The sequence below is a fragment of the Zonotrichia albicollis genome, chromosome 7 (genome assembly GCF_047830755.1).
Source record: "Zonotrichia albicollis isolate bZonAlb1 chromosome 7, bZonAlb1.hap1, whole genome shotgun sequence".
In the NCBI taxonomy this organism is placed as follows: Eukaryota; Metazoa; Chordata; class Aves; order Passeriformes; family Passerellidae; genus Zonotrichia; species Zonotrichia albicollis.
Window position 1 is genome coordinate 24,689,884 of NC_133825.1, and position 19,889 is coordinate 24,709,772.

The 19,889-nt window shown below is 41.0% G+C and overlaps 1 protein-coding gene across 1 annotated transcript in view; it reads right to left on the bottom strand.

Annotated features, from left to right (window-relative positions):
• Positions 1–1,743: 1,743 nt before the first annotated feature.
• CHAT (choline O-acetyltransferase) overlaps positions 1,744–19,889 on the bottom strand; it is a 38,056-nt gene continuing 19,910 nt past the window's right edge. Inside the window, exons 8-15 of the mRNA XM_074544708.1 lie at positions 19,180–19,349; positions 16,785–16,885; positions 16,461–16,589; positions 15,108–15,230; positions 13,764–13,905; positions 10,583–10,645; positions 7,480–7,617; positions 1,744–5,855 (exon numbers count right to left, since the gene is read on the bottom strand). Of these exons, the coding sequence (XP_074400809.1) occupies positions 5,586–5,855; positions 7,480–7,617; positions 10,583–10,645; positions 13,764–13,905; positions 15,108–15,230; positions 16,461–16,589; positions 16,785–16,885; positions 19,180–19,349 (1,136 nt within the window). The 3' untranslated portion in view covers positions 1,744–5,585. The remainder of the gene's footprint in view (positions 5,856–7,479; positions 7,618–10,582; positions 10,646–13,763; positions 13,906–15,107; positions 15,231–16,460; positions 16,590–16,784; positions 16,886–19,179; positions 19,350–19,889) is intronic.

Below are 19,889 nucleotides of genomic sequence, written 5' to 3' on the forward strand. Positions count from 1 at the left end.
TGAGGGCTGTTGGCAGTATGTAAATTCAGCTTACTGAAAAAGTAGCAGAAGTGGCTGTGGAAAGAGTGCTTATAAAGTATCATGCTTTCAGCTTCTGCTGCTGTTTTGCCATTCTCATCAGACAGCTCTCATTGCTTTCTAGGAAGCTTTGATGGTAATCTCAGACAATTAATTCACACTTATAAAATGGGTGAGAGAGATGACATCTCTATACTGTGGGCTCTAAATTAAAAGCCCACGGGTTATTTTCCCCAGGTTAGGGCCATGACAGGTACATTGCAATGATCTACCAACCCCAGTGAGAAAAAATGGAATGAGTTGCTAGTATCCCACTTATTGCATTGACTAATGCTTTTTGTAAATTTTCAGTGTCAAGCAAATAGGTTTTTGTCTGATACTTAGTTTATTATTTTCTCTTTTTTGGGGTACTTCTATGTTATCTAAAGCCTTTAAATTCACAAAACTGTACTTCTTGGAATATTTGAGATCACATGCATGCAATTTGACTTGTCTTGAAACCTTAGATGGATTTTGCTAGGCAGAAATGGTTATTATTACAGCTGGAGAGCATTGGAGAAGAGGAAAAGTGTTGCTCATTCCCTCATAAACAGGAAATAGACTACACCAGTCCTTAATGAGACGAATGAGAAAAAAATAGCTACAATGCTTCTCTGTGTGCTATCCATCAGTGCAACTTTAGGTATGGGTAGTGAAGTTCTGCAGCACCTGCAAACTCTGTGAAGCCCCAGGCACCGCTCTTGTGTCAGAGCTGCCGGGGAGCCATTTCCAGCCCTGCAGCGGTGCCCCGAGCCGCACAGCTGGCTCGGTCCCTCAGCTGCCCGTGTGGGAGATCGATCGGAGCAGCTCTGCCCCAAACCGTGGCACCCCAGCCTGGGGGTACCTGCTGTGCCTGCCTGGTGCTGGCTGCTGAAATAACAGCTGAGCTGCGAGCAGCCAATGTAACTATTCCCAAGGACTTCACTTTACAACTACATTTGGGTTTAAATGTTTCCATCATTGGTTTACGTGTTTATTTCAGTCTGTGTTTTAATGAGGTTTGTGTAACTGGAAAATATATGCACGCTGTAATGCAAGCTTATTCTAGCAAACACAAAAGATGGAGGTGTTTGTGCTTTCTGAGGCGTGTTTGAGCAGCAGCCCTTTCCCCTGTCTCACACGTGGCACAGCTGCTGGAGCCCCTTCCAGCCTTGCAACACCGAGAGCCTCCGGTACGGAGCGGCCTCGGAGAATCTGAGCAGGGACCCGAGGGAACGGCCTGAAGCTTCCCCGAGGAGACTGAAACTGGGTATCGGGAAAAGGCTCCTCAGCCAGAGGGTGGCTGGGCACTGCAACAGTCTCCCCAGAACAGTGGTCATGGCAGCAGCCTGGCAGAGCTGAAGGAGCGTTTGGACAACGCTCTCGGACACATGTAAATTGTTGGGAGGTAATTTGTAAATGCCGGGAGGGCTGGGGGTGCTCCGTGCCGGGCCAGGAGCCGCTGCCCCTTGCGAGTCCCGCCCGACACGTGATCCTGCCCGACCGCACGTCGGGAGCCCGCGCCGCCTCCCGGGCAGGGCAGGCCGGGACCGGCCGGAGATCCCGGAGCCCCCGGAGCCCCCCCCGGGCGGGACGGGGCACGGGAGCCGCGGGCGGTGCGGTCCCGGCTCCGGTTCCCTCCCCCTGAGGCTTCGAGGGGCCGGGGCTGAAGGCACAAAAAGGCGACAAGGTCTTTCCTCTGATAGCTTTTATTTGCGGTGCGGAGCTCCGTCCGCGAACGAGCTGAATGCGCGTTACCAGCGTACACTTCAGGGCGTACATATAGACAGATAAATATATTTCAGTAGAGACAAAACATAACAGCAACAACATGTGCTATAAATACACATTTACATTTGTCATAAATATATACTTTTTTATAAAAATAAAAGTATCACTAAAATATTTCTCTGTCTTCTGCAACTCACGCTGTGTTGGCACAGCCGTGTCCTGCCAAATTACCCGTGGCACAGGGGCTCTAGCAGCACTCCTGTCAAAGGAGCGAGGTCGGGCTCTTACACCCTTGAAACACCCCTGTCTTGAAACCGAACGTCTTTTACTTTTGATCACTGTGAACACGGAATTTCATTAAAAATTTTGCTTTTTAATTTCTGCACCCCAGCACTACGTATACATTGGTGTACACCCACGGGGAGAGTGCAACAATTACCTTCTGAAAGTTCTCTTGGCCGGGGGTTGTGTACCCCGGGTCCTTCCAAGAGGCTTATTAAATCATAGTCACTTGTTACATTAATGTAATTACACCTAGTTTGTCAATCAAAATTTTCTCTCTTTTTATACTGAACAACCTATTCCACAGTATTGTGGTTAGAAACATGTTAGAAATATGTTTGGTTTCCATAAGTGCATAAAGATGTGTATTTTTAAACTTCATAAAATAACTTCATCTGCATAACATAAATAATTTTAAATCAGAACTTAAGAAAACCCATTTCCTGAAATCCTTGATAAATACAGCATGAGATCACACCACACAGGTGTAGGGAATTGTCTTAACTGAGAAGCAGTACAGTCCCTTGTGAAGCTCCTGCTGTCAGAGAAGTTTGTAATGCCTGTGAATTTTTATCCATCTGTAATTTAACCAGAACCCTCCAATTTAAACAGACCTGAACTGAGCCTGAAGCTTCCTGCACAAAGTCAGGTACCTTGCAGTTGGTGCTTTTAGCACAGGTAGTGGCAAAGGTAGACCATGTACACAAAAGACTTCTCTGCAGGGACTGAGGCCATCAAAGCTGCTCCCTTCAGACACTTAGGCTGAACAGTAAAACCAGATCAGTAAGATACAGGTACAGAGTGGTTCGCCAAATAAATAGGAAGTATGATCACTGGTCCTCAAGTAAAAATATATTGTCAGTATTTTCCACCACCAGCAGTTTCCAGAGCTGGAGAATGCAAAACACCTGTTACAGCAGCTGTAGACAACTAAGGGGCTCTTACTGATAAATTGGTATAAAGTATCAGGTGTGGGTGTAGAAGCTTCCTGAGTTCTCAGTGGCTGTGTTGAGCACAGTGAGCTACTGTTAAGATTCCAGACAAAAAAGTAAAATGAGAAACAGGTAATATTTGCAAATAACTATCTGTACTTATGTAGCTAGGATTACAAAATAAAGTATATATTTAATTTTAAGAAAATTAATAAATTATCAAATAACTATTCACAGTATTTTTATACACTTAAAATTTGACTACAATTTTAAACAAATAATTCAACAACGAATATGTAGTGCTACATTTATGTTAGAAATGCAGAATGCTTTTGTAGTGAAATGATGCAATGAAAAATTACTGGGAATATTCTCAAGAAATTTTCATGATTTTAGTATAGGAAAAATTTAAAACTTTATTTTGAACCATATATTCTTTTAGCAAAATTTTGGTGTCAGCAATAGTTTTCTTGGGTTTTGTTTATGCACTTTTAGATCTTACATTTTTAAGGTGCACTTTAAATCTATGTACTTTTAACTTAGATTAGATGTTAGGAGGAAGCTCTTTACTGTGAGAGCAGTGAGGCACTGGAGCAGATTGCCCAGAGAAGTTGTGGATGTCCCATCCCTGGAAGTTTTCAAGGCCAGGCTGGATGGGGCTTGGAGCAACATGGTCTGGTGGAAAGTGTCCCTGCCCATGGCAGGGAAGTGGGAACAAGATGATCTTGAAGATCCCTTCCAACCTAAGCCATTCTATGATAACTTCGGGGCAGCTTTTATGCTATATATAATTTATGTAATCTAAAACCAGATTTCATCTTTGATTTCAGCAACAGCTCACAGAGTAATAAAACATACATGTTTTTCAGTGAAATATAATACCTTTAAAAGAGTTAGCCTAGCTCTTAATGTCTGCAAGTCATCACAGTTGATTTACTTCAACATAGCTACTTCTAATTGATTATCAGGCCCACTGTGCTTTCATATGTGGGGTTGGGGATATCCTTTATCCAGCAGACTGCTTAAGTGCATGTATGCACCTCCAAAGAGGCAGTAAAATAATCATGGGCATATAGAATCTCCTGAATTTGTGTCTAGAGCTCTTAAATAGAAACATATCTGTGTCTCTAGGTTATTGCAATAAATCCATTCTGCTTTTAGGCTTCAGAGTGCTTAAACATGTGATTGTTTGGTGTTCAAAAGGAGAGAGAGCATCACTCTCCACAGGCAAGGAAGGAATCCCTGGGCAGGCCTCAAGTGTGTTCCAGCTTGTGCAGCACGGGATCTGCGCTGGAGTTGGGAATTGAGTGTCTTCAGTGAGTGAGTAAGTTGTGTTCTAACAATGATACTGAACACCTCTAAGAAAGGCAGCATATTTGACCTCACCAGAAAGTAACTGGAAATATAAGTCCCTGGAAGGATTTATAGGGAATGAAAAAGATAATTAGAAAAACCTCAGGATAACATTCACATAAAATGGGAGTTACCAGACACTATATATTACCACTTTACTGGTTGAATTTACTGACTATTGCAGAATATGATACCCTACATCTGCTATTTAAAAATATAAAATATAAATCCCTCCAAGTGGGATGACCAAAGCTGATATGAGTACCAGTACTGGTATTTATAACCCTAAGCTGAAAACTTCCTGATATTGCAAATTTATCTCTTCATTCTAATTATTGCTCTTTGATTTTTTGTGGTTGTATTCACCCTCCTGCCAGTCACAGTGACTAAACTAATTCCAATGCAAACAGAAAAGATCTTAAGTAGGATTGAATAGTACTTATGTTTTGTGCTTTGCCACTCTGTCAGGCTGGATTTTACTCACTGAAAGAAAGAAATAATTAAGTCAATGTATCAGGGACAAAATTCTCCCAGTCCTCTGTGATGGGTCATGTCTCCAATATGCTGCTTTCAGAACAGGACTGTGCTTGAGACCAGTGCAAACCAGAATAAAAGCTAAATTATTTCTGCAGCATTTTCAAATTGGGGAAAACATGCAAACACTTGTGTTATGTTCCTAAACTCTGTGGAAATGCACAGGGGCCACTCTTTAAAAAATAATCAGTTTTTCTTATATAGTAAATAGACTGGTGGTATTAAATACTCTTCATGCAAAAGTTCAGAATATAATGGCATCAGCCTATTATTTACAGTGTTACTCTCAAAATTCCCAATAGGGGAAATTTTCTTTTTTTCTTTACATGCAAATCTTGTAGTAGATGTGAATATTTTAGAGCTACTTGCAGGGGATATTAATTGGTGTTCCTTAGTATTTAATTTATGTCATATGCATATAACTGACTCAATTTTTTAGGTGATAAAATGGCACAAGTAATTATGGTTAGAAATGGTAGTACAACACATACTTTTATGACTTCCTCCTTCATTTCAGCCAGTGAGACCAAATCTTTTTTGCTGAGTCGTAAGCAGGAAATGGTAGATTTAGTACACAGAGCTATAAATGTTGGCAACAATGAGAAACAAATGACACTTTGGTTCTACACTATTATGTTACTAGTATTATCTTGCCTGTGAACAGCTATGTTGTGTTTCTTCCTGGAGTGGATTCAGGAGAGTAATTCCCACAGCCTCTTAACGCTGGTGGTCACTCTGCAGCTGGGTGGCTGCATCTTGTTTAGCAGGTGGCTTTGCTGGAGTGCAAGTGCATTTGCTGCACAGATCTCTCATTGATAGGAGACTTTCTTCCACAGCTTTTGCAAACATGCCTGAAGAGGTTTCCTTACATTCCTTAAAGCTTGAGATGCAGAATAATAAATGCTCTGGCTGAGGGTTATAACATGCCCCATACCCATTGGGCACCACAGGCCCATAGCAGCAGAACATTTCCATGGTAGTAGGAACCTGGTTGCAGGGAGAAGGGAAAGAGTCATCACTGATTAATCAGGGCACCTAAAATCAGCTGCTTAGGAATTAGGAAAAAGAGAAAAAAATGCTACAAATTCTGGTAATGTGGTGAATCCAGCCTTGTGGAGTAGCACTGTCTTCAGAAGTCCAGACCTGGAGATGATTTACCTTGGAAAGCAAAAGCTGATCTCAGTATAAATCTTGTTGCTCTGTTTCTTTGCTATGGTTTAAAAACTGCTGTAATTTGAGGTGGCTATAATGCATTTCTTTGCTGAATTTATATAGGTATTTGAAAGTTAGAAGATTTGTTACTGATAGGAATTTTATGTAATCCTTGTACATAAAATGGATATGTAAAACTTCTTTAAGGTTTTTAATTTCTTAAGGTTATGTTAAATTTGTAATGTGAAGACTGCATTAAATTAGAGAAATTAGCACTGTCCAATTCCAATGATAGTTTATAATTTTGATGCTGCATAAAATACTTCAATGCAACTAGGCATTCTATTACACCCCAGTTTAATCATGGCATAATATGGCAGTGAAACACTTTCTTCTGCAGAAAATAAAAGGTGTTAGAAATCTATATGTTTCAGACTTTGTGTTCATGGGCCTTCTCAAACAACATTTGCCTTTTTAATGGTGCAGAACAGGCCATTAGTCCTGCTAATAGAGCCATAGAATTGTCAGATGAATTTGCTGTGCAACAGCCGAAGGCCATAAAGCTATTCAGAAGCACTCTTTGCTCATGGATAGTTTCTTGGAGAATTTATGTAGTAGCATGTTGGTTACATTCACTCATGTCTGAAAGCCTACAAACATTATGACAAGATCAAATTACTTATTAAGGTTTTATGCTGTAGCATGATATTGTAAGTCTCTTTTGTTGCATAGTCCCAATCTGTTGCAGTTGGGTTAATGTTTCAGTTAATGAATTCCTACATGGATTTCTTTTTTCATTAGGACTACAGAGATTTCTTTTTTCATTAATACTACATGCAATGAAACATTTAATTTTTAGGCTATATGATGTAAAGTTGCTTCCTTATTCAGAACATTAAGTGTAGGAAATATTGACTCTTAGAATACCTTTGTATGTGCAAATAACTGTAAATCTGTAAATGTCTGTATGTCTTTGGTTGCATGTCTGTGTGGGTTGCTGTCCTATAGAAGGCTCTCAAAGATCTTACACAAAGTGACTTTTAAGAGTAAAATTTCCTGTGGCTCTTGGCTTTCTGTTTCTCAGTGGCAGCCCTTGTGGTTTGTGGCCATACTGTCACTGGAGCTGTTATCTTAGGGCAAGGCAGAAAAGAAGGGGAATGGGAGTATATGTAGTTTGGAAACTGAGCCCTCAAGTGAATTTTACTAGTTTGTGTGCATTTCCAAAACTTCTGCAAAGGACTTTGCAATGTTGCCTTTGAAGTGATAACTGTGGTCAGTATTTACTGTGCTGATGAACCAAAACAGGATTGAACATATGGAGGAATTTCTGGACTTCTTGATGATACTGCTTTTGTTTGCTTGCCTTTTTTACATTATTTTCATTGTGAGCAACAAGGTCTGGCAGAACACAATTTAATTATGCTTTGCTTGGCAAGACCAGTGAACAGAAGACACTCACCTGGCTGGTTGAAAGGATGAATCGATTGCTGGTCAGATAAGTCTCATCTGTAAATATCTCTGGCAGCTCCTTGAGGTGCTCCCGTGCCACCTCTCTGAGCCCTAGCAGGTGATTGTCTATTGCCATTCCAGTGACAGCCTGTGGTAAGACAATAGCATTTAACTGAGTTTGGAGGCATTTGGACCATTGCTGCCTAGTGCTCTGGTCAGAGCTGATGAACTTGGTTTGAGTGATGTAAAGCCTATAATGTTCAGTTATTTCTCTGAGAATGTACTTTGCTGAACACCAGTAACTAGGAATTCATATGGTGCTTTGAAGATTTACAAATTAGGAAGGAGACAGTCTTGATGTGTTTTATGTGCTGATGTTATCTGTGTGTCCATTGCCTCTCAGAGCTGAGTATCATGGGCTGGGCTTCTAAAGATGCTGAGGGGAGCATATGGGACAGCAGAAATTTCTCAGCATGTTTTGGAATTTTCTGTGTCATTTGGGTTATGTTTCAGTGTGGAGGCCTCCAAAACACCTCCAGACTGGAACAAGTCTTTCATCACCTCGCTGCCTGCATCTCCCTCCGGCAGTTAAAGCATATGTCATTCCAAAGAATGTAGATCCAAGGATCTGATAGGTGTCTGCAACAGGCTGAACAGAATAACAGATAGATTTGCCAGTGACCTGTCACAGATCAATGAGCAAACCCCACTGCTTGAGAAAACTGGATTTAGGGACTGTTAGACAGTGGTGGCAGCTCACAGGAGCTGCTGCTGAGCCTGCAGTGAGTCCCTGCCATCAGCTACCTATGCTCAGATCTCTGCTCTGTCCAGCTACCAAATGCTCTAGACTTAAGGCATTTATTAGCTTTAAGAGCTTTGCCCTACAGTAAATGTGATTGAAGATGGCTAATGGGATAAAAATTCAGCACTGGGGGCTTGGCAGACAGGATAGTTACAGAGCTTTGTTTCTTTACGAAAACAAATCAAAATTTGGTCCAACCGGGCAGGAATTGCCTCAGATAAATGTGTTCAAAATCCTTCAGTCCAGTTTTGTTCTTGCTGGTGAAAGCACTGATTTTGTGGACTGAGCTGTAGCTCTTCTGTGGCCCAGGCTGAAGTCATGTAGGAAGGGAATGCTGAACTAGGGACATTGTACTGCCCTGAGAGCAGAGCTGACATCCCTGTGGCACAACCCTTGTAACAACGGGAACAAACAGCCTGAGAGAAATCAGGATTCAAAAAAGAGCATGAGCTTGGTTTTCCTCTTAAGGATTAAAAAATATGAATTAAAAGAGCAAGTTTATTCTTCTCTTATGAGAAGAATAATTTTAACCAATGCTAAGTGCCTGAAACAGGGGATTGGGAGTGCATAGCCCAGTTTAGCTTATTAAGATCTAAGCACCCATTGGTAAAGGAGCTATTTGTTCATCAGCCCAGACAGAGGAAGGATGCTTGCAAAAAGGTAGCATACATCAGTGCAGTGCTTATGGTTTTTTTCCCATACAGGGAAACTGACTTGATAATCAAAGGAAATATTTTGCTATCACACAAGATTTATAAGGCTGTTAGCAATGACATTTTTGCAACATAGATCAATGTCATGTCTGAAGAGAGGCTGAGACAGGCTAACGAAATAAACTGTGAGTCAACGCATAGGAAAAAACTGGGCTAAATTGAATTTTAGAGCTCCGCTTTTAAGATAGCAATGCTACTACTAAGCCTTAACAAGGGGAAATAAAATCATTAAATTGCTTTTTGTTTTATGAAGTGGATTTTTTTTTTGTTTTCTTAGGAGCTATTACATTTCAGTCTGTTATACACAATTTAGTCAGACCATCTAAGTCTTACTCAGAGTTGAAACCCCCAAAGGTTAAATTCTGCTATTCTGAGAAAGGAGGGGAGCTTAGTAAGTAGAAATACCTGGAGAGCTTTTTAAATTTAGAGATAAATTATTTTTCCAATGGAAGTTTTAATATTTTCCCATGAGCTACACTGGAGGCTGAATTTTATAACAGTTTCTGTTTCTTTTTTCCCTTTCTCTCTCTTTTTTTTTTTTTTTGTTTGTTTTGTTTTGGGGTTTTTTGTTTATTTGTTTTGGTTTGGTTTTGTTTTTGTGTTTTTTTGAGAGCTGTTGCACCAAAATTCCATTGGTTGTGACCCAGTAGACTTTCAGTGTGTTGTGCTCATCATGAGGTTACCCTAAGATGGTTCAGGGGAGGCAGCTGCCCTGAATTAAGACTTGGCTTTGGTTTACAGAACATGTAAAGTCTCAGCTTCTGAGATGTAGGTTCTCAGCACAAGGCTTGAAACACAGAACTCTTTTTCTTCCCTGCTTCTTCTGTTTCACAGTCCAGCCTGAAAACAACAATTTGCCTCTTTGGTGCTCAGAATATACCTTTAAAACCACCTCTGAAGGTGAATGATTTCTTGAATATTATGAACATGCAAAGAGTCATCAAAAATATGGGTTTGTAGGCAATGGTCTGAGTCAAAACCATGGGCAACAAATTCACTTATCATAGCTGGTTATTAATATTTATTAATTTCGTTAGTGGTATGACTAAGTTGTTTATAGAACAAGTCTGTGCTTTCTCTTGGCACAGTGGGACGTAAAGCATTACCCAGATTGAATTGTCTCATTTTTAATCAACAGAAAATGAGTTGTATGTGATATTAAACTGATTTCTTCACTGGAGGGCATCTCTGCCTTTTATTAGACACTGCATTCAGGTCTTTAAAAGAAAACTTAATATAATCACCCCCTCATTGTTAATGACCTTTATTAGAAATGGCAGTTTGGAATATGAGAATACATGTTCCAGAATACCAGTCCATCTGAGGATCAGGTTCCAGATAGGGACCTCTACCATCTAGTGAAGAGAAATGTAAGAAAATGCATAGATGGTTAGTATTAGGCTTAGTTTTTTGTAAGTTGAGGTTAGTTGAATATGGCTATTTGGGCCATTAGAAGTGTTCCTATGTGAGACATAGCAGATACTTTCCTGTTTGGAGATGCCTAATTTTTTCTGGTGTTTAAATAGCTAATGACTGTCTTCATACTTTTCTTGAAAAAGCTGACTAGTTCTTATTCAGACAGAGAGTGTTTTACTCACCAGAACAGAGTAATTAGTCTGAGCTGCAATTGCATCCTTAAATTTCTGCATCTTCTCAGAATCCTGTTGGGGTAATCAGAATATATGTATTGTTGAATCAACTCTAAAAGAAACAGCATCTTCCATCAACTAACCAAGAGCCAAATAGCAAGCACCCAAAATGTCCTTTGCTATTGGCTCAGGTGTAAGTACTCTGATAAATGAAAAGCCACAGGGATCAATGTCCTGATCAGCACCAGCCCCTGATTGTGCAAGGGGAGAACAGGTTTCATGGTGGTGCATTGTTTGAAGTCAAGAAAAAGGTTTGCAGTTCCTTTTGTGTATTCCTTCCATGGATTTTGGGGATGTAGGTTATTACCAATAGAGTCACTGTGTTTGAAGTAGGGAAAATAATTGCCTAGTGTAATTCAGTATTTTCAAAACAGGCAATGTCCCTTCTCCAGAATGGTTTATCTAGACATTGACAGTGATATTAATGAAAGCCATTACTGATATTTTACTAGCCAGTCAAAAAATGACTCCCATGTGTGAAAGGGCATCTAGAACTTTCCAAGGCTGCATCTGCAGATGCCTCACATTTCAGATAACAAGCGAGTAAATTTTAACTCCTGTCAAATGGCAGCCTTTTATATTAAGGGAATGATCTTAAGAAGTGTTGCCTTGCTGTACATCAAGTCCAACACTGCAACTTTGGGAGACCCTGAAACAGGCAGAAATGAGTGGGTCTCCAGATAAACAGGGGACCTTCAGCTCCTATGGACGATGAATGATCTTTTGAACAAAGAATTCATTTTAGTAGCAAGTCAAGGTCACCATCAGGGACCTTCAAAATACAAAGTCTGGTATTTTTTTACAAGGCTAGAGCTAGGCCTTCGTTCCCTTGTACAGATTAAATTACCAAATGCAGTCTTTAAATCTGATTAATTTACAGCTATTCAAGCAATCCCTAGTGTCAGTGGCTGCTGCTTTTACAGCAAGTGTCAAATGCATGAAATATTTCTCCTGCTGAAGAATCAATCTGACTCAATCTATCTTTGGTGACTGTTCAAGCTATCGTTTGAGGATAATTTTTTGTTTGTATCAGAAGAAAAAAAAGTTTTTTAATTGGATTTGAATTAATGGCTATTAACTAACAATATTTTGGGGAGTTCAAGGCTACTTGCACCAGGCTGTGCATCTCTTCGTGCAGAAAAAAGAATTAACCTCTCACATTCAGAGCAGTGCATAGGTCTAAAGAAATCACCTTGGAATAGGGTTTTATTAAATTAATTTTCTAATGTTTCTGTGATGCTAATATATATGTAGTTTTGCATGGAAACATGAAGATGTTCACATCAAAACAAAGATTTATTAATGTCTGTTGGAAAGAGCCATCCCAGACCAATAAAAGTGTCCTTCGTATCTCTTGGTGGAGAAGAGGCCAGGAAAACTATCACTGGCTTGGTTTGCTTCATGATAACAGGTTTTCCAGGGGAAATGAAAGAATTCCCCCCCCCCCCCTATTCTGTATGGCCAAGGCATGCAGTAGAAAGATATGGGGGCTGAGACTGAGCTTCATCTAGACACAAATGCCATTCTGCAGCTTGTAAAACAGGACAGTTTAGGGGGCTGGGAAAGGGGAGCATGAGCTCAGATTTGGGTGGGGAAAAGATGAGAAATGCTGAAGCTCTGGGAGAGCAGCAGGAGTCAGTAAGTGTTGGAAGAAGGCAGAAAGAAAGATCATTCCAAGGAGCTAGAAAGATCTATTGAAACAACGTGGTGGGAGCATGCTGGCTCCTGCGAGCAGCACAGTCAGTGTGCCACAGCATGGGCTGGGACTATGCTGAGTGCCCAGGTGGGGAGAGGAAAGTGCACAGAAAACAGGAACTTCTGATGAAATGTGATTGAGAACCATCTTGTCTGACAGGACACTGGTAGGAAATAAAAAACAGCCTCTTCTTGCCTACTGTGTGCAGTCACTATTACGTGCAACAGTATGGTCATAGTCTGCCATGAACTACCCACCCAACAGAGGGAGTTGCTTCAGGTTTTTTGAGTTATTTTACCATGGGACTTACTTGAACTTTGTCCATCAGGAGCTAAGTTCTGGATATAATAACATTAAGGAAATTGAATAAACTGTGGATGAAGAGGAGACTTATCTGGGGAAATTTTCATAATCCTTTGGGACATTAGATCTTGCTTTATAATTTTTCATTAATTTACACCTAATCTATAGCCCAGAAATGCTTCTAGCCATTTACTTAAGCTAAATTCTAAAGAACAGCCATGTGGGCTGTTGCCAGTGGAATGGGCTTACTGGGAAAAATAAAATGTATTGTGGCAGCATTTTGTATCTGAACAGCCACCTGGAAATTCCCTGTACGGCAGCGCAGTGCAGTGGGTGGAAGTGGCGCAGAGACATTGCGGGAGGCTCTCCAGGGATGGTGGGCAGGACAGTGCACAGGGCTGTTTGTGCAGCTCTGCTCCCAGCTGCACCTCTTTGCCTCCCCATCTACTCTGTACAGTGCTCATGCTTCTGGCAAACAGATGGTGGTGGCCCAAAGAAAGGCAATTGAAATTTTTCTTTTTGCAGTATGATATCAAGACAGTTTGGAGAGTTGTTTGATTAGCTTGATGAAGCTTTTCATCATTAAGGTTGAGCTCCCTTGACGATTCTGTAAGACTTAGTCTATTTGGTAGAAACATCTCTTTAAAACAAAAAAGATCAGCCAGAACATATCCACATATCCAGAAATGAAAGCATGGGAATTACATCACGTATTATAGGCTGCAGCAGAACTAACCACTGCAGGGAACCTGCCAGGAATTCCCCTGGTGTGGCAGTTTAATGATCTTGAGCTTTGCATGCTCAGCCTAGATGTCTCCAGGGAACTGAATTTGGATCTTATGATTGAACATTCATAAGACAGTACTAAATCTAAAATCAGATATAATGTTTCTTATAATGTCACATTTAGGTACCTCTGAATCTTTTGGATGCTTAAATAAAAGAAAGGGAATTTTTATATTTAGCTTAATGGTTGGTCTGTACAAAAAGTAAAATCCTGTAATCTTTGCTACCCTGCCCTACGCCTTTATGTTCTCAGTTAAAAGTTTAAAAGTGAGAGACAGGGGACCATGAATACGTTATTTCCTTGGTGTTTTGGCAGAGAGGACAGAGGGAGCCAGCCCAACTTACCGACACAGCTGCCTTGTCACCTGCCATTGCTTTGACAAAAGCCAATGCTTCCGAGGTAGCAGACCTGATATTCTCAACCCGGCCCTCGTCAAAGCGGCGCAGGGACGCGCTTTCATAAGTTGGGGCAAGCCTCCTGTGGCACCTGGGACAGTGAAGGCAGAAAAACAAAGAATGGTTATTTTCAGAGTCATAAAGACTAAGAGAAATATAGGCTTGGTACATTTTATAGTTACAGCCCGCACTTTTATTTCTTGCATGGTATTCATCTTAATGTTGTGATAGAATGCTGTAAGAAACTTTAAAAAGATGGATGCCCACTTGTCTCTAATATGAAGAGCTGCATACAGCTGTATATGGTTTAGTTATGCATTGCCAGTAAAAAATGACTTGTTGTGTAAAAACAAGGCTAGTAAACCAAAAATTTACTGAAAGATCTCAAGGAATGTTTTATTTGTACTGCATCATAAAATAATTGTGTAATTAATCATTTACTTATGGGCTTGAAATATGTTTTATTTAAAACAAGAGAAAATGCACCAAGTGCGTGAATGAAAAGAAGAAAACCAAAAGGGGAATACGGTGTTTTTTTGTGAGCTGGAATGAAAACCCTCAGAGCAATTAGAACAGATTATGAAGATTATAATTTAATTTGGGTCCAGGTATACAGATACTACTCTTTGCTTCAGGAGACAGACTGTCTTTCAGTTGAAGCAGGTGGTCTCAGAACACAACTGTTCCCTAAGGTTTTTATGGCAAATAGGGGATAGAAAGGAGCTTTTAACTTTGATAAGACCATGGAATTTAGGGGATTCTATTAAATCTTGGGATGCTTGTGAAGAAAGGAACAGCAGTAGTTACTGTTCTGTGTAGGAACTCCAGTCTGATGCGCAGTGCTGTAGGGGATTTTTTCAGCCTGTGCCAGAGATGCACGTGTGGTTACTGCCATGGTTCCTCCCAAGCTACCCACAAGTTAAGGCAGTGGTGCCTCTGCCCCAGGGAGCTGGGCTCCCCAGCTGCTGCTGCTCCACACATCCCTGCCATATTCCCTCACCTTCTCAGTGCCAAGCACAGGGACAGCCGACAGGAGGGTACTGGCTGGGAATGCCATGTGTGGGACACAGGGATGGGAAGGCAGAGCAAGAAGAGGGAAAGGGAGTGAAGAAAAGGAGTACTCTCTCCCAGAACCAGGTATCAGTTTCTATCCTTTCTGCCCTGCAGTCATTAGGCAAGATCACTCATTTTCATGCAGGAGGCATTTGTTTGAATCTTGAGGAAAAAATGGACTCTCTGTATAAAACCCCACTACCTTGTGTACCTTGTTCCTCTGCATTGAACTAACCTTACCTGTAGAATGCCAGCTGAAGTGCTACTTGGATGTAGGCATCTGGGCTAAACTTCTGTTTCTTAATAAATTCCTTTCCATAGTGCTCAAACTTGTAGGCTATAAAGTCCAGATTTTCCACTGCCCTGAAAAAAAAGCAAAAAGGCAGTTACTGCTGGGGTAGATGTAAAAATCTCATAGAATTGTTAAAGTTGGAAAAGAACTCTTAGATCATCAAGTCTTACCATTAACCTACCCTACCTTGTTTGCCACTAAACCATATTCTGTCTCATTTCTGTTTGCAAATAAAACCCAGAGATCTTTTCCTGCCAGTACCCTCTTAGAGGTGAGTGGTCTCCTGCTCTGCAGACAGTCCTGGCCTTTGGTAACTTATTCCCAGTCAGTAACTTTTATTGATACAGATTCTACACCAGGCTTGTTATCTGCAGCCATAACTGTAGCACTCAAGTCTGTTCGTTTGAGTAGGGTATCTTTTTTTTAAAACAAACAAACAAAAAAACCAAAAATCCAGCAACTTTAGTGTTTCCATCCCTGAAGCCTAAGCAAGGGTCTCCTTTGTTCTTCACAAATTTCTGAGAGATTTACTGGTGTTACAATTGGGTCACAATTTAGGACCTGATGAAGGCCCTAAGCTCCATGCAAGATTCAATTTAGAGGACTACTGCCTTTATTTAAAAGCACCAAGGAGTTATTCTGCATCCTGAATGTTCTCACTCATATGTATCTTTCTAGACACCTTGAGATCTAATGTGACCACACTGGACATGCTTACAGCTGATCGTGCAGACAATGTGTTAATTCTCTAAAAAGACATCACAGGCCTGAATGTTGAGAAAGAATTCTGATTGCTGCCCCCCCACCCCCAAAGATCATGCAAATCTTTGACAGCCTGGAAACAGAGTGAGAAAAACTAGACTTTGTAGGAATAATATGAATGTAAACAAATTATGTTCCTAAATTCAAATTGTTTATTCAAACCAGTTGTATTCTACTGTCCTCTATATGTACCCCTATTGCCCTGGCTTCAGATTGGTCAGCTCAAACCCATAAGACACAAAAACAGAGGACCCGCATTGTTTGCATCCTGTGCAAACATGGTCAAGCTGTTTTTCCAGTGGTTTTAGAGTCCCTAATATTTACATGGAAGGAAAAAAATGGTAATGCAATTCCTGAATACAGACAAGTAGCTCCAGCCCATAAGGGTCCTATCCTGCCCGGAGATGCTAGGTGTGTGCAGTTTGGTAAGAAGAGAAGGAGCAGGAAGGCAGGAGGCCCCCAGGGAGGGAGCCCATGAATTGTGCTGGGTAGTTCCCAGCTTGCAGTCATGGCTGAGAAAGATGAGGCATCTGTTCTACCTTTGGAGTTTTTCTGCTGCTGATGCCAAATGTGTCTGAATATCAGGGGAACACTTCCATCTCAGTCTCCGTGGAGCAGGAAGCTCGCTCACTGAATCAGCTCGGACTAATTTCTTGGAGCTTTCTTTCCTGTTGGTATGTGAGACAGAAGTCATTAATGTCACAGGAATAATCCATTTATTAAACACTGCCCTTTCAGCAGGTGAATTACTGCTTTTCAACTGTTTTATGTATCTTAGTGCCTCTGTGCAGCAGGGGAAATCTGCCACTGGCAGAGGCTTCCCAGGGGCTGGAATGGTGTGGAATGTACAGAAGGGAACTCACATGTGCCTGAGCAGGTATTCAGCACACTGCACCATGACGATGCCATCGAAAGGGGAATGCTCGCACACGGTCCCGCAGAGCCCGTCTCTTCCTACCACAAACTAAACAAGGAGAAGGACAGGTGCAACATACACAGGGAATAAATCATCTTCTGGGTAAGTTATCCATGATGGAAACCTGACAAAGGTATTATTGTTACCCTGTAGTGTTCTTATTGCTCATAACAGGAACTCCCTTGCCCTGCAGATCAGTGGGTGACTTACAGATTTACTGCAGGAGACTTGCTTGTCCTGTGAAAGGTGTTGCACTGAATTCCTTTCATGCTGCTCTTTGGGACTGAATCCTGTGAGAATGTAAACGTTAGCAGTTCCTAATGGAATCTGAAAATTTTATTTAGCATCTGCTTTATGGTACATAAAACCCATCAATGCAAAGACAGGCCAGGGTTCTCCTTCCACTTTTGAGGACAATAAAACATCTGTGTTTTAATCCTTAGGATCCCATTTTATTACAAAGCTCATCCTTATTTGGTAGATTTCTCATAGCTTATTTTGAATATTTTATTTTTAGATGCTTTCTTCATTTCATTTCCCTCTTATTTGTCTTCATTCTTAATTTCATTATGTACTCATGGCACTGCTGGTGACAACCTGCTGCACTCCAGTTCTGTGATACACCCATGCAATTTGTAACTTCTGCATCTCATACAAAAGCAGATGTCTGGGCCAATACTGCAGCTTTCCTGTTCTTTTCCTGGGCTTTTCCCCACACTTCTTTTGAAGTGCATTTGGCTAGACTTCCCTCACCTCTCTCTTGCACATTTGAATCTCATCCTGCCTCCCTGCTTTCCATGAGGTTTTCAGAGAGTGGGCATGATGCAAAAAGCTCACCTGGACATTTTCTGAACCCTTACTGCAGAGGTGAGGAAGAATATGGAGAGAAAGAACAAATTCTACTGTGAGAATGGCTTCCTACCTAATCTGTGTTTGCATAAAAGGAAATGGGATCTTATTTCCCTAAGAATTTCTCTTCACCTTTGAACTACTTTGGCCTGAATACATCTGGACAGATTAAGCTCTCTCACACTCTATACAATTTTATTTTCTTTCTGCTGCCTTATGATAGTAGACAAAAAGAAAATGTTATTTATTCTTATCTGCTTGAAATATCTCAACACTTGACCCTGTAAATAACAAGTCTCTAACTGTTCTAAAGACAAGCGGTTTGTTCTTCAAAAGAGTCTGCTAATAATGTCATTTGCAGTGGCATTAATCAAAAATGAGTACTGAAATGTATTTGCTCTTGGGGAAGTTGGTGTAAGTGAAATTCTTTATGGGAGAACAGATGGGAGACAGAAGAGAGAGCACAGTTGAGCTTATAGATTGAGATATTCTGGCCTTGGTCAGGTACAGATTGTAGGATAAGCAACCATAAATATGAAAAGAAGAACTAGAAAAGTACAGCATATACGGCTATCAAGTTTTTGAAACTATGTGGTTTTGTAAGGCTGCCAAGTAACACATACAGTAAGCTGATTGTGTAACTAGTGGGAAATTGTTGCTTAAGGATGTCACTGCTTTGGGGGTGCAAAAATATGTAAACTGATCTGTGAGAACAATAAAGCACCTTCGACTTCTTTCTGCCTTGACTTCTCACATCCCTTCCTCCAAGTCTCATCTCTCAGCTGTGGCAATTATTTTAGGGGTTTCTCTTTTCATGTTGCTGTTCTTAGATATGGCAAGAGCAAAAAGCATTATGCAAGCAATGTATCAGTCAGGGTTTTTTCAATTTTTCGTAAGGTGTCAACATTGTTGACAGTTGGGAGATTAATACATCCCTTCCCTCTGGGTCTACTGCAAAGTGTGGAAATAACAGTGTGGCGCTTTAAAATATGACAATCAAAATCCGATGGGGAAAAAGGCTGGAGAAGTCAATACTTAAAGAAGGTCTCAAAAAGGATGCTCTTAAATGAGTAAACAGTCTGTTAAGTGAGGATTTAAACACATGCCAAATTATAAGCAGTAGCATTTCTAGGATGCCAGGAAAATGTGTAAGAAGGGGAAACAAAGAAAAATATTGTGCTTTTTTTTTTTTCATTCTGGAATACTAGGCCATCATTTTCATTCCATTTGACTCAGTGTAGAAAGATGCATTGTTTTTTTATATCCAATGTCTGCCTACTCATACATCTGAGTATCTGTGTTATCTCAAGAGCAAAAGGCAGCTTTGGAAAAGGTGGAAGTTATTCCCCTGCTTTGCAAGGGACAGCCTTGCTCACACCAAACTGGCCCAGGCAGATGCTGGCACCATCTTCCCCTTTTTCTCCCACCTGACTGTGAGTGTCCCCACCACCAGGCAGCGTGCAAACAATGTCACAGTGCTGTAAGGTTTTTACCTGCATGGGTTTGTCGTACCAGCGATTGGCCCCGTTTTTATGGTAGCCCCCTCCATGCAGCATGTGAAGGGCCATGTTTGTGTTGCTGAGCTCCACCCCAGTGGGGCTGTCCAGGCACACCAGGCATATGCACCGTTCAATCATGTCTAGAGAGTCGCGGTTGGTGGAGTCTGGGGATAGAAGAGTGAAATGTTCACATCCTCTTACCTCTGAGTACAGCACTGACTGGGGAACCCTCTGCCTTGGAGAGCACTGAAGATCTGACCCTGACGCTGCAATGAGCTGCTGTCTGCAGAGCTTCTCTCAGCAGCAGATCATCTCAGTGCCAGGGAACATTGTACCAAGGCATTAATTCCTGTGTTAACTTTTGTGACTCTGTGTATCTCTCACATGATTCAATAATAACCACTTTCTTTTTCTGCCTTTCATTTCCTTGAAGTAATTATATTACAAAATAGATCTATTTTACTCTTAAAGCCAGCATTGCTTACTTATTTTATAAATAACAGTTACAGAGGACAGGTGGAAAATAGGAAATTTCAGAGCTCACGCTATTGCTGAAGTATTCTGCTCTGGAACAGCAAAGCTTAGAGTATTTTTGTGTAGTTCTCCATGAAAACCATTTTCAGAACAAGGAACAGCAGGGTCTATGTTGGTTTTGTCTTATTGTATTAAAACCCTGTTTTCTGTCCTGTCTCTGATCATTAGCT